The sequence below is a fragment of the Hyperoodon ampullatus genome, assembly GCF_949752795.1.
Source record: "Hyperoodon ampullatus genome assembly, chromosome: 10".
Taxonomy (NCBI): Eukaryota; Metazoa; Chordata; class Mammalia; order Artiodactyla; family Ziphiidae; genus Hyperoodon; species Hyperoodon ampullatus.
Genome location: NC_136923.1, coordinates 49,804,770 through 49,819,886, shown reverse-complemented (window position 1 = coordinate 49,819,886; position 15,117 = coordinate 49,804,770). Strand labels below are relative to the sequence as shown.

Below are 15,117 nucleotides of genomic sequence, written 5' to 3'. Positions count from 1 at the left end.
AAGCCAGACCCCACGGGGAGTGGGCAGGGTGGGGGTGTGAACCTGAGTGGTCAGGGTTACCTGTCTTTCCCGGCCTCTCACAGCCACCACTAGATGGCAGCATGTCCACCTTCTCCAGCAGCTGATGCTCGACTGTCCTCAAGACCAACAAGATTGGAGTCTTTGTTTTTCTCGTTGTTTGTGATTTTCTCTGATTCACTGGTGCGTGGCCTTTCAGAGTAAGAACGAATCCAAGCCTCTGAAGCCTTTCTCTCTGGTCCTCCCCTGGGCGCCAGCTGCTTTCTGCTCTGTTAAGGGGCCTCTAGCTCTGCACTAAGAGGACGCGAACCTTCTGTGTGTGTCTGTTTCCCAAATAAATGGAGCCTGTGACTCAGAGGCCATGGTGTGTCATCCTCAAATCCCTCAGCACCACACAATGCCCTGTTTTCAGTAAATGCAGATGTGCGGTATTGATGATACTTTTTCCTCATTATAAAGCAATAGATTATTTTTTAAAAAAGAAAATTTACAAAATGTAGGAAAGGAAAACAAGAAAATATTAATTCTGCATAAGCCCACCTGCCTGAAAAAATTAGTATAGTTGTGATTTAGTCATTTATTCTTATTCCATGCATTTATAGTTACACATTTTTATTTCTTTTATAAAAATGAGATGGTTACATAAATTTCAATTGATAAAATATATGTAATAAAACTTACCAGTTTCACCTTTTTTAGCTCAAAAGGAAGATTTCATGCAAAAACAAAATCTCTTTGAAATGATTTATTTCTATTTTCTAACACTTCTGAGTGCTTGCAGCTTCGGAAGATCTCTTGTAGTTTTAATTTTTAATTTCAAATCTGCTTGTATATATCTACTAAATATGATCATTGTAGAAAATTTGTAAAAATTTCATTTTATATAAAAACAAAAATGTATTGTAATTACACCTTGGCATATTTTTATCCAGTCTTTTGGTTGCTGTTCAGTACTTACGTAGTCATCTTTTTTAAAAACCTGTGATTATCATGTATAAGCAATTTTATATCCTGATGTTTCTTTTCTCTCTTATTAAGCTTATAGAAAATTTAGAAAAAAAAGAAAAAAAACAGACAAGTTCAGAGTAATAAACAAATCACCCGTACCTACCCAGAGATGCTGACCCAGGGCTACCATTGTCAGTGTTTCACACCTTTCCTTCTATGCTTTTTTATGTTGTTGATATACCACTCTCCGGTTTCTTCTCTGATTTCAGGACCCTTCTCTGATCTGACCGCCTTCTTAATTATTCTGAACCACACAACCATGCCTTTAGTATACAACTGCATCTAATTGTGTCTTTTGTCAAGCTTGGTATATTTCTGTTCAGTTTCAAGTGACTTTTGTACTAAACTAACTGCCCTGGTGGAGGAATGATGCCCTGAGGCATGAGGCAGGGGGACAAGTGGCAGGTTTGCATCTGCCTGGTGGTGAAGGAAGTTCCTCCTTTACCAAGCGTCCTATTTTCCTGATTCGTGAGTTTTCACTGTTTTCTGTGTCTTCATAGGCATTCTAGGATGAAGGTGGGATGCCGAACCCAGGGGTGCTAGTCGATCATTGTTACACCACACAGTTCATGTTCTTTGCCTCAGAATAGGCAGCTCACTGAGGTGATATAGTCTTCCTTTGCCAAGGTTTTCCATTTCCTTTTCTCTGGAGGTTAGTGCTAGGGTTAATGTTAGTTCTTGCTTCCATCTGGCACCGGAAGGTCTCTTGATTAGAGGGCAGTGGGCGTTTGCCCCAGAAGTTGGGGTGTGTGTGTGTGGGAGTGTGTGTTGCTGGTGCTCTGATCTGTTGAAAGGTGATCCAGGTGTGTATCGGAAAGCAAGCAGCTGACATCGGAACTCTGCTTGGGTCCCCTGGGTCCTTTCCCATTGTTGTGTGCTCCCTGGTGTGCCTTCACTTTGCAAAGCCAGCACCTAAGGCTCGTTCTCAAGGAGAACAGCCTATGGGTTTATGGAGCCTGTTTTGCTCAGGCTCCTTCAAACCAGAAGTGCCTGGGAATTTACATCCTCCCAAGGCAGGCTGTGGCCAGTGGCAGAAAGAGGTGAGAATCTGAAAGCCCGGTTCTCTTGCCTTGGATGGCACAGCTCTGAGGTGTGACTCATTCCAGATACCCCCAGGGGTCAGGCAAGGCACACCCCCACCCCCACCCCGTGGGACTCAGCCTGAGCTCACACCCTGCCTGGTTCCTCCCTGACCCTGACCTGATCCCCCCCACCCTCACTGGTCTCTTCCTTCATAAACTACTTGCACACAAATCCCTGCCTCAGGGTCTGCTGTGGGAGACGTGGCTGATAATGGGATGCTTTTATTTTTCCATCCCTAAAGTGTTCCTATTCTGTTAGAACTTGACATTGAACATGCGTTCACCTGTTCATCACATGATAGCACTTATGCTGTGGGCCAGGCCCATCTCATTGGGTGTGAAAACAGATGTCCAGTTATCTGTTCAGTAGGATTCCATTTTAACCAAGAGAGCTTTCTGAGTGTATAATCTGATACCAAATAAAACATTTGCCCTTTTTCAACCTTTCTTCAGTGGTTGATTTCTAATCATGACTACTTTCTCAGTAAATTGAACCAAGGGGATAATGTTTTCCCTCTTATGGCCAGAGAGGTGGCTCCTTACTCTTGGCTTTTTCCACTTGCCAGTTAGATGCATGGGTGGCTGGCATGTAGATGGATGTTGCTGCTGCAGTAAGCCACCCTCCTGCCATCACTTCCCTGAACTGTTGTATCAGTTATCCATTGCTGCATAACAAACAGCCCTCAAACTTAGTGGCTTAGAGCAACAAGCACTTATTTAGCTCATGATCCTGCAGCTCAGCCATTGAGGCTGGGCAGTTCTCATAGCCTTAACAGAACTCCTTCAAGTGTCTGCTTCTTGCTGATCTTAGCTGGGCTTTTTCACATCTATGGGGCTCAGTTTGGACAACTGAACTGATCCCTCTTTGTTTTATGATGTTTCTTATCTAGCCTGGACCTGAATAGAACTAAACAAGGCCTCTTGAGGCCCAGGCTCAGAACTGGCACAAAAATCACATCTGCTGCATTCTCCTGGTCACAGCAGGTCATGAAGCCAGGCCAAAGTCAGGGTCGGGGAGGAGAACAGGCACTTCAAAGTCTCCTGGCTCCACAGAGGAGTGGAGAGGTGTGGTCATCCTTGCAATCTACAGGGCTGTGATCTCTGCAGTCACAAGCATCATTCGGGGGTATTTTGCAGGACTGAGCAATGGCGGGGCACCAGCTAGTGAGGGCGACATTTTCCGGAAGGCCTCTGAGCAGCTAGTGACCTACATGAATTCAGGAAGCCCCTTGTTGCAGAAAAAATTTCTGAAGCAAGAAGTGGTTCAGAGGTTCTTGCGCCTTCTTTCTTCTCGGCAAGGTAAGGTTTCTCACAACCTTCAGTAGTGTTCAAAGATGCTCTATGCACCTTAAAACTCTTTTCTACTATCTGTTTAAACATTGATTAAAAAATAAATGTCATGATCTACATGTAAAACATTCAAACAACACAGAACATTCTTCAGTGAAAAGTCGATCATCCACCCCTGAACTTCAGTCTCTAAATCTCATCCTCAGAGGCAACCTCTGTTATTAGTTTTTCATGCAGCCTCCTGGAATTTGCATATACTATCCTATTTAAAATACCACAGATGTTTCTCTTTTCTGTTGGCTAGCACTCTACACTCCTTGGGTATTTCCAACCTTCCCAAGAAGCTCACACACCAGTGCTGACACTGAGGTTCACCCGTGGTTGAGTAGCATGACCCAAATAACTAAGTACTTGTTTATGGTTTCCCCACGTCTTAAAAATACTGATCTGTAACTTGGGGTGATAATGTCCCTGTGTGTTGGGTTTTGGCTGGGGACAGAAATCACGTGAATCTTTTTCTGGAGTGTGGTGTGTTCTTGTTTTTGAAAGAAATCCCTCCCGACCTGGTCTATGACATTGACCGTGACTGTGCCAACGCCTTCATCAAGTTTCTACTGGAAAAACAGAAATGGCCTGAAGTGCTTCTGCTGCTGACCCGCAAAGTGAGCGGGGAGCCACCGTTTGGGGACTGTCTCATCAAAGACTGTGACCTCTCGAACCTCGACCTCTGTGCCATCCTCCCCCACCTCAGCACCTGGGACCAGCGGAGGACCCTGCTCCTGGGCCACCTGATAGACCACGGAGGTGAGTCCCAGATGCTGAGTCAGCACCGGGGGGACATCCCAGGGGAGTCCAGGTGCTGCAGTTCATGGGGCTTTTCGCTTGATTTCAGAGACTCCTTTAAATTCTGCCTCATTCTCTTCCTCCTCCCTATCTTCTCATTGGAAACAGTGATAGGGTTGATGCATTTTTGTGAACTCTTCCCTTTCTCTCTTGTGTAAGAAACCTCAGGCCTGTGGAGGAGGCCTGGGCCCTGGTGTAGCCACAGCGGTCATTTCCTCCCAACCTCCGACTGGACTTTTCCCTGCACTCAGTATGCCGCATAGGTCCTTGTCAAACTCTGTGATATTCCTTTTTTTTTTTTTTTTTTTTTTTTTTTTTTGCGGTACGCGGGCCTCTCACCGTTGTGGCCTCTCCCGTTGCAGAGCACAGGCTCTGGACGTGCAGGCTCAGCGGCCATGGCTCACGGGCCCAGCCGCTCCGCAGCATGTGGGATCTTCCCGGACCAGTGCACAAACCCATGTCCCCTGCATTGGCAGGGGGACTCTCTACCACTGTGCCACCAGGGAAGCCCTGTGATGCTTGTTTTTTAAAGAAACAGCCAAATAATGGGTGGGTGGAAACATCTGCTGTTTTAATCGGCACAATCAGACTTGGCTGGATGTATGTCTGGAGTGTGCACAAGTCTTGCTGGATCAGGTTTTATTTTAAAACGAATCTGGAAGCACTAACCTCCTCCTTACTCTCCCCACTACCCTCCCACCACTTAGGCCACTACTAACTAGGCTTGGGCATGCTATTTATGCCTCGGTCTCCTCATTTATAAAATGGGAATGAAACTAGTCCCCCTTTCTAAGGGCTGTTTTGAATATTCAGTGAGTTCATGGATGCAGACTCTTGGTGGAGCGCCTTGGCTGTGTGGTTTTCCGCCTGCCTTGCTGTTTAAGGGGAAATGACCTTCAGAAGGAGTGATGCCACATTGGTCCCAACTCTCAAAGTGACTTACGCCTTCAGGCGTTGGCTCTACCCACGGGTTTCAGGAAATAGATGGAAGGCCGCCTGTGGTTTATGTCTTCAAACCCATTCCTTGCGTGGAGTGTTACTACCTTTGCCCAGAAACGATGGCGGTTAGGGAATTCCTCTTTTGTTCCTGATGAAGCAAGCACTTATTGAGGGCCTCCCCGGGGTCAGGTGCCAGGGCCCAAGGATGGACAGTGAACATATGGCTGCCGGTGGGTGGCAATGCAGGAGGGCTGCAGTCCTCAGGGGGTGGAGGTCAGGGAGCTTGCAGCGCAGAGGGGAGGTGTGGACTGAGCTAAAAAGAAGGTAATGTGGCAGTGGGGATGTGTCAGGGAACGTGGCAAATCAGGGCCGATGGGCATTCTCGGGAAGAAGCTTCCTAGAAGCAAAGGATGTGGGAAGCACGCTCACGTCCTGGTCACTGAGTGTATGTCCAGGACTGTGTTGGGCAAACACTGGGAGTTCCGTTGTTCATACCATCCCTACTCCAGTGCTGATGGTGGTTCCATGGCGGAGTAGGAGGGGGAGATGGAGAGACAGAGGAGGTGAGGCCCAGGGACAGGACACCTGAAGGGGGCAGGCTTTCCCTCCAAGGGCACTGGGAAACCCTTGCCTCCCAGAAAGGGGGCGTGGCAGGAGGCTCTCAGAAGTCAGGTCAGCACCCCCTCTTGATTTGGAATAAAGGGCAGAATCGGTACCGCCCCCTTCAGGTGGGCCCTGCTGACCTTGGCTCAGGGATGCTGCTCACCGGGCCCTTCTCTCTGCCTCCCCCAGCCTCGCCCGAGGGTCTCCAGGGCAGCCAGGAGCAGCCGCTTGCCATGTGCCTGAAGCACGGGGACTTTGAGCTGGCCTTCTTCCTCTTGACCAAGGGTGCGGACCCCCGTAGCATTTCTCTCACGGAAGGCGACACTCCTTTGCATGCCGCGCTCCATATCTTTCTAGATATCAAAGGTAGGCCTTTATTTTGGAAGCGGTCTTTTTCTTGAGGAGGAAGCTGGGTGTTAGAATGGATGCTGTGCTCCTTGGTCTTTCCTACTGGGAAAACTAACCATCTGGAAAAGGCCCATTTCTTGGCCAGGCCTGTATCTCCTGGCCCCTCACCCATAGCTTGATGGGAAGGAGTGACCATCACGGTGAACAGTCAGGGTGGGTTGATGGAGGAGGATTCTTAAGTTCCAAACTTAAGAATCGGCTGTCCATAGCTGCAAATACTTTCCATTTATTTACACCATTTCAAGGGTCCTGACCTAAAGGCTCTTACTGGAATATTTATGGTGATTTCTGGGTTTCTCCACCTTAGCACTATTGACAGTTGGGCAGGATAAATCCTTTGCTGGGGGCGCTGTCTTGTGTACTGTAGGATATTTACCAGCATCCCTGGCCTCCACCCACTAGATGCCAGTAGCACCTCCTAAACTGTGACAATCAAAAATGTTTCCAGATACAGCCACCTGTCCATTGGGGAGCAAATCGCCCCCAGTTGAGAACCACTGGGTTATCAAATCCTTGGGGAAGTTCTGTGTTCTGAGGACCCCCGGCTGGCATCTCTGCTGCCCAGAAAAGCTGTTCAGCACTCACAGGACTTTTGTGTCTTTCAGCTGACATCGGTTTTAACTTCCTCAGCCACCTGCTGGATCTGTTCTGGTCCAAGCCCACCGAGTTTTACTACCTCAACCCTAATATCCAGGACAACAGCGGTAACACGCTGATGCACATCCTCTTCCAGAAGGGCATGCTGAAGCGCATGGGGAAGCTGATAGATCTGCTGGTGAAGTTTGACATCAACCTCAACCTGAAGAACAAGGAAGGCAGAGACGCCCGGCACCGGGTGAAGAAGAACGACGCACTGCTCTTGGCCTGGAACAAAGCCCTGGGGGAGAGCAGGCGCCGGGGCCGACAGGACACCGCCGCCCACCCAGGGAAGCCCCCGCGCTGTGCAGCCCCGGCTCACACGGCTCCACTCAAGGGCTCCTTCAAGTCACTGCCCTGCAGTGGCACTGCAAGAGCCCCACCCAGAAGAGCCGGGGTCCCTGAAAGCTGGGAGACCCTGCCGGATGCCCAGACTACGAGGCCAGAGCCTGGGGCTGCCAGGCCCTGTTCACAGAGAGACCGCCTTGTGCAGGACATCACGGCTTTGATTCAGCAGGTGGAATTGGATCCGTCCCTCCAGGAGGACTGTCCACAGGACTCCGAGCCTCTGGAGACAGAAGCTGGCACTGCAGGAGAGAAACAGGAGCTACAGGGCGCCCCAGGGGCGGGGGGCTCTGACTGCAGCAGGAACAACCCCGCAGTCCTTGAGGCTGCAGAGGGACATGCACAGGCAGGCCTCAGGACCCCGCAGCTCGTGCCTGCTGGTCGCAGGGGGACAGAGGGCAGCGACGACCAGGACGACCAGAACATGCCGGAGATGGAGGCCTGCCTCCTGGACTTCGAGAACATGACGTGGGAGATCGAGTGCACTTCGGAGATGCTGAAGAAGCTGTCCAGCAAGGTCATGACCAAGTTCATGAAGAAGAAAATTATCCTCGCCATCCAGCAGCTCGGCAATGGTGAATGGACCAGGGGCCTGCGGAAGCGGCTGAAGAACTTGAAAGGAAGCATCCAGCTCTTTGAGGCCAAGCTGGACAAAGGGGCCCGGATGCTGTGGGAGCTCGCCATTGACTTCTCCCCGCGGTGCAGCGAGAACCCCGAGAAGATCATGGCTGCGGAGCACAGCGTGCACCCCACCGAGAAGGCGAGGCAGGTCTACACGGAAATCATCCGGATCTGGGACATCATCTTAGATCACAGCAAACTGTCGGACTCCATCAGGGCCATCTGCAGCGCCTACAACCGGGGCCTGTCCTGCATCCTGCGCAAGAAGCTGAAGGGTATCAACAAGGACCAGGTGTCCGCCAGTATGAAAATCCAAAAGCGGATACCCCGCTGCTACGTGGAGGACACCGAGGCCGAGAAAGGCGGGGCGCACGTGGATCCTGAGTACTTCCCCCCTGCCAGCGCGGTGGAGACAGAGTATAACATTATGAAGTTCCACAGCTTCAGCACCAGCATGGCCTCCAACATCCTCAACGACACGACGGCCACGGTGGAGTACCCCTTCCGGGTGGGCGAGCTCGAGTACGCGGTGATTGACCTCAACCCCAGGCCACCGGAAACCATCATCCTCATTGGGCGGAGCGGCACCGGCAAGACGACTTGCTGCTTGTACAGGCTGTGGAAGAAATTCCACGGTTACTGGGAGAAAGCCGAGCAGGCGGGAAGCCCACTGCTGGCTAGGCAGATCTGGCTGAAGCGAAGGTTGGAACTGGAACCCGGAAAGGAGGGTCCAGGTGGGGAGGAGGAGGACGAGGATGAGGAGGAAGGACCCACTGAGGTGGAAACAGTGGACAGCCTAGAAGAGGAGCAGGAGAGTGAAGCCTGTGCAGGAGGAGCCAGTGGGGAGCCAGGGGACCCCAAACAAGGGGTGGAAGGACCCACCCCAGAACAGCCCCACCAGCTGGAGCATTTACATCAGATCTTCGTGACCAAGAACCACGTCCTGTGCCAGGAGGTGCAGAGGAATTTCATTGAGCTTTCCAAGTCTACCAAGGCCACCAGTCACTACAAACCACTGGAACCCAATGTCCACAAACTCCAGGACCTGCGGGATGAGAACTTTCCTCTGTTTGTCACTTCCAAGCAGCTGCTCCTCCTGCTTGATGCTTCTCTGCCCAAACCATTTTTTCTGAGAAATGAAGACGGCAGCTTGAAAAGATCCATCGTAGGATGGTCCATGCAGGAAGAGTTGACCGTCACCAACTGGCAGGAAGATGAGGAGGAGGCTGAGGCAGACGGGGACTATGGTGAGGAGGAAACAACTGTGGAGACACGCCCATGTGACAGTGACCCCCGGGTGTACGTGACATTTGAGGTGTTTGCCAATGAAATATGGCCCAAAATGATCAAAGGGAAAACCTCCTACAACCCTGCCCTGATTTGGCAAGAAATAAAGTCTTTTCTGAAGGGGTCTTTTGAGGCCCTCAGCTGCCCCCAGGGGAGACTCACAGAAGAAGCATATAAGCAATTAGGGCGGAAGCGGTGCCCCAATTTCAAGGAAGACCGGAGTGAGATCTATGGCCTCTTCTGCCTGTATCAGCAGATCAGGTCTCAGAAAGGGTACTTTGATGAAGAGGATGTGCTATACAACCTGTCCCGGAGGCTGTCGAAGCTCAAGGTGCTCCCATGGTCCATCCATGAGCTCTATGGTGATGAGATCCAGGACTTCACCCAAGCGGAGCTGGCGCTGCTGATGAAATGTATCAATGACCCCAACGCCATGTTCCTCACCGGGGACACGGCTCAGAGCATCATGAAGGGCGTGGCCTTCCGCTTCAGTGATCTGCGCTCTCTGTTCCACTATGCCAGCAAGAACACCATGGACAAGCGGTATGCGGTGCGCAAGCCCAAGAAGATCTACCAGCTGTACCAGAACTACAGGTCCCACTCAGGTACGTCCAGGCCTTGGGCTCTCCCTACAGGGGAGGTGCTTGGGCACTGACCTTGGGCTACTTTTGAAGCTGTGGCCTAGCTTTTGTTGGGTTCTTGTAGCTAAGGATAATATTTTGGAGTTTGTTAGTAACTACCCACATGAACAAGAGATCTTATGATTTTTGCCACTACTCATTCTTTTCTTTTTTTTTTTTTTTTGGCCACTCGGCTTGTGGGATCTTAGTTCCCTGACCAGGGATTGAACCCGAGCCATCCGCAGTGAGAGCGCAGAGTCGTAACCACTGGACCGCCAGGGAATTCCCCTTTTTTCTCTTTTTTTTTTTATTGAAGTATAGTTGATTTACAATGTTGTGTTAGTTTCAGGTGTACAGCAAAGTGATTCAGTTATATATATATATATATTCTTTGTCAGATTCTTTTCCCTTATGGATTATTACAAGATGTTGAGTATAGTTCCCTATGCTATACAGTAGGTCCTTGTTAGTCATCTATTTTATATATAGTAGTGTGTATATGTTAATCCCAAACTCCTAGTTTATCCCCTCCTCCTTCCCCCTTTGGTAACCATTAAGTTCAGTAGTCATCACTACTCATTCTTAGGTTGATGATTTAAGCTGTGGTCGAATGGAAATGAACCCCTAAGTAATTACAGCTTAAGGTGTTGGCCATGACATGAAAACATTTCAGGGGAACATTTAAACTGCTTAAGAACTTTTGTTAAAGCACTTTGGAACCACCTGCTTCTAAAATGTGAAGTAATACGTCAATTATAAGTCATTAATCCTGAAAGAAAGCAGCTTTTCTTCTGAAGAGAAGCAAGAAAAGATCGGGGGGGGCGGGAGGTGGTGGGAGATAATGCACTCTCAGGTGCTTTTAATTTGTGCCTCACGTGTGCCCCTTCCCTGTGCCAGGCAGGATGCCAGGCAGTTGACATAGGTACCTGCTTTTTTTTTTTTTTGACCATGCTGTGCAGCTTGTGGAATCTTAGTTCACCAATCAGGGATTGAACCTGGGCCACGGAGGTGAAAGCCCGGAATCCTAACCACTAGGCCACTAGGGAACCCCCACGGGTACCTGTTTTTAATCCTCCCAAAAACCCTACAAGGTAGACATCATTCCCATTTTACAAAGGAAGAAACTGAGGCACAGAGAATACTTCCTTTGTGGTTTATAGAATGGTCACCAGTTCACCTCCTATGTCCTGCATGTGTCCATGAACAACATAGACTATTATTTTACATGTTTAAAAACTTTGTTTAATGGACTCATACCAGATGTACCTCTCTGCAACTTTGTAATTTTGCTTATAATAATGTTTTGGGATTTCTGCATGGTGATACCATGGAGCTGCAGTCCATGCATTTCTCAGTGCTGTTAGTAATCTAATTCATGACTGCACCACACTGTTATCCACTTTCCAGACAAAATTATTCTTCCTTTATCCCTCAACAAAAATATTTTCTTTTTTTTTTTACTTCTCTTGCTGACAACGCATATCCTACTTGCTTTACACACTGAAATGCTTCCCTTATCATTTTTACATATTACAGTTTTTAATTTAAAAGACCTTAACAAAACCAAGAAACAAGTAATTGAGCTGTTTGTTTATATCAGCATTTTCTGATTGGCAAGCTTAAGAACATAACATATTCCATAACCTCTAAAAACATATATTTTTCTCATAGCACAATTTCTCTTTAATGTGCTACAAGATGCTGTTTAAGGAACCCAAACTTCTTTTGTAGTTCTGCTAATTAACCCAAGGCTGAAGTCTCAGGCAAAGTGGGCTGTGTTTGTATTTCAAGGACATGATAAGAGTTAACTTCAAGCTTTCTCCTAGGCATATTTTTGTTCTCTCAGGGTCAGAATTCTGAAAACAGTATTTTATCAAGCTAGCTTTCTCTAACTGCACATGCAAAAAAGAACCAGTTTAGAGTGTCAGAAGAGTTTCATCTTAACCAATTTTCTCTGGAGTCTGAAGAATACTGTTGGCCCACAGTGTTAAAAAGAAAATCGTCTTTTTCTTAGTCATAGGTTCATAGCCAAAATTTTTCTTAACGAGTTGAACCTGAATTTCCCATTTTCCAAAAAGCAACAAGAATACCAATCACACAAATGGAATACACACTCACACACCAGAAGACAGAACTGTCACAAATGCACTGAGAGGATGACCGATACGGAGTCCCAGACAAACACTTCCCAACACAGATGGTCCTCAACGTCAGACACACGTCAGAACCAACTGGCAAAATGCCCAAATAGCACCTCATGCTCAAAAGAAAAGTTTGCCACATGCCCACCGGTGCCCTTACTCAGTCTTGGAGCTCGTCAGCTCGTCCAGGTGCATGTTTCCGTTGCACCAAGGAAAAGCATATGTTGGCAGCCAGTGCCGAGCAGGGAGGAAACAGGGAGGATCTCCAAAACAAATGGTTAGGGCAGCTGCTAGGAACATCCCCCCAAATCCCCCTCCCGAATCCAGTGACCCACGAGCAGTGGGCTCCTCACCGCCATCCCAGTGCTTCTTCATGGCGGCAGCTCTTCTCAGGAAAACCCCCGGAAGCCAGATATCGCGAGCGCACATCCTCACGTTGGGTGTCAAAAACTTCCTGCAAGTGGGTGCAGGTGCTCGCTGCTCAAAAGCCAGTGAAGGGCTTCCCTGGTGGCGCAGTGGTTGAGAGTCCCCCTGCCAATGCAGGAGACATGGGTTCGTGCCCCGGTCCGGGAGGATCCCACATGCCGCGGAGCGGCTGGGCCCGTGAGCCATGGCCGCTGAGCCTGCGCGTCCGGAGCCTGTGTTCCGCAACGGGAGAGGCCACAACAGTGAGAGGCCCGCGTACCGGGAAAAAAAAAAAAAAAAAAGCCAATGAAGAGGCAAGGTTGGTGGAAAGGAAAGTTTGCTTTATTTCAGAGACCAGCAACCCGGGGCTGGGGTGTCAGATTCACGTCCCAAGGCCAACTCCCCTTCCCCCCACCCTGCCAATCAGTGGGCAAGAGCTTTTATAGAGGGAGGGAGGAGGCTACATGCAGAAGCAGCACTGTCAGCTCTGACAGTCATCTTGAAACTGGTCATCGGTGGTCTGATGATTGTCTTACTTAAATCCTTCTGACCTGGGGTTAAGGTAACCTCCTATATAGTCTTTTAATGGTTTTAAATTGTGCTCCTATATTTAGGTAGGTGTCAAAATTTAGGTAAATTTAATTAATTCAATTTAAAATGTATGTGTGGTGTGACATTGTCTTTATTGAAATAACGCTTCTGTGATCTAATTTTCCTTTTTTCCATAGGGATAAACAGTTGTGCTGATGCCATTTACCTCATGGTCCATCCTTTCCCCTCATTTGCAATTCTTCCTTTTCAAATATCTGTGAGTCTGTTTCTGGGCTCACTATTTTTTTTTTGACTTGTCTAATTTGTCTATTTTTGTACTATTATCACAGTCTTATTTACTGTATTATCAAATTTCTCCAGTGACTCTTTGTAATTTTGATTGGAATTGAAGTTCTCACTCTTTGGGAAGAATTCACATCTTTACATTGTAGGGATTTCTGAACCAGGACCTTGGCATATTTCTCTGTTCAGATTTTTTTTTTACTGCCTTCAATAATATTTTATAATTTTCCCCAGACATTTTACACAGCTGTTAGATTTGTCCCAGGAACCTTATACTTTTTGTTACTATCATGGCTGCACCTTTTTTCTCTTTTTAAATTTTCTAGCCATGTCTTGCTGGTATAGAGGGTTGCTGTTGGTTCTTGTGTATTGATCTGATATCTCACAATCTTGCTGAACACTCTTACTACATTTACCATTTAGATTTTGACATTTTTATGCAGGTAAGGGCAGGTTTGATCTTCTCTTCTATACTTGTCATTTCATTTTTGTATTATATTTTATTGGTTAGGACCTTAAACAGAAACAGTAACAGGCATCCGTGTGTTATTCCTGAAGTTAATGTGAATATTTTTTTAACATTTCACCATTTAAGTCTGGTGCTTATTGTAGGTTTTTGATAGCTTCTCTTTTTCTGGGTGCATTTCAGGTAGGCTATGGTTTGGTGAAAAGAGAAAGCACACTCAGGCCACACACACGTACATACACATACACACACACATTGGTACTCTTAACACCCTTACAATGTAAAAGTAGATTAACATTCTGATTTGTTTAGCCAAGGATTCAGAAAACAATTAGAAGCCAGGTGGCTTCCCAGAGTGTAGCATACACCACACAGCTCAGCCCAGCTTTCCAGGGCTCTCACAGTCTTCCTGATGTTGCCCGTCAATTACAGGGTCTGCCTGGGTCTGAGCAGCTCAGCTTCTTGCTCTTCCATGACTTTCTACTTGTGCTGTGCAGGAAAAACTGGGACAAAGAAGTTTATGCTCTTAACAGGAAATACGAGATTTTATCCATTCAGGAAACATATATTGAACTCCTCCCCTACCTGGCACTGTGTGGGGGCTTGGTGACCAAGACGTTCACATTTCTCTGTCCCCAGGGGGTAGCTCCAGATGGCACCCCCTTTTTTGTTGTCGGACTCTGTAGAGGGGACCTGGCATGAGTAGTTGAATGAGCCCCTTATTCTGATGGTGTACGTGGGTTCAGCACCACTGGTCTGGGGCAGCAGCCTTTATGATCAGCAAGATAGAGTATGGCAAAGGGAATTGTCCTGTGAGCAGTTGTTTTTTTGTTCTTTTTTTTATGTAGTAAGCAACCCACCCAGATGAAATCTACATAAACTCCATTTTCCACCTCCTGTCAGGATAGAGGGAAGACTGTGCATAAATGTCTCTGTGTACAGAACCAGAAAAAGCCCCAATAATATGTATTAGATTTGAGAGACTAGAAAACACATAAAACATTAAAAAAAAAATTCAAGCCCCCTGTAAGGCTACTCACTACTCACATTTTGTTTCATTTCCTTCTGATCTCTTTACTGGCCATATACAAATATGCATTTATCACACACATTTATTGATTGATTATGTGTATTTACATAATCAATGTTATGATTGATTAACATTGTTTAATCAATCATAATTTAGTGAATATTTAATGAATATTTAGTGAATACTTCCCCCCATCTTTTATTCTTTTTAAATTGAGATTCACATAGCATAACATTCACCTGTTTAAAATGTGCAATTTAGTGGTTTTTTAATATATTCATAAGGTTGTGCAACCTTTACCACTAATTCCAGAACATTTTTATCATCCCCGAAAGAAACCCCATAACCGTTAGCAGTCACCCTTATCCCCTCCTCACCCCTGTCCCCTGCTCACCCCTGTGAACTACCAATCTACTTTCTGTCTCTGTGGATTTGCCTATTCTGGACATTTCATATAAATAGAATCACACAATATGTGACCTTTTATGTCTGCCTTCTTTCATTTAGCACAATGTTTTCAAGGTTCTTCCATATTGTAGCA

The 15,117-nt window shown here is 47.2% G+C and overlaps 1 protein-coding gene across 1 annotated transcript in view; it reads left to right on the top strand.

Moving 5' to 3' along the window:
* The window catches only part of TRANK1 (tetratricopeptide repeat and ankyrin repeat containing 1), a gene marked incomplete at its 3' end in the record, with an annotated part of 66,841 nt that overhangs the window by 22,169 nt on the left and 29,555 nt on the right, over positions 1–15,117 (top strand). Inside the window, exons 9-12 of the mRNA XM_079712398.1 lie at positions 3,246–3,407; positions 3,948–4,202; positions 5,973–6,149; positions 6,797–9,685. Coding sequence (XP_079568524.1) covers positions 3,246–3,407; positions 3,948–4,202; positions 5,973–6,149; positions 6,797–9,685 — 3,483 coding nt within the window. The remainder of the gene's footprint in view (positions 1–3,245; positions 3,408–3,947; positions 4,203–5,972; positions 6,150–6,796; positions 9,686–15,117) is intronic.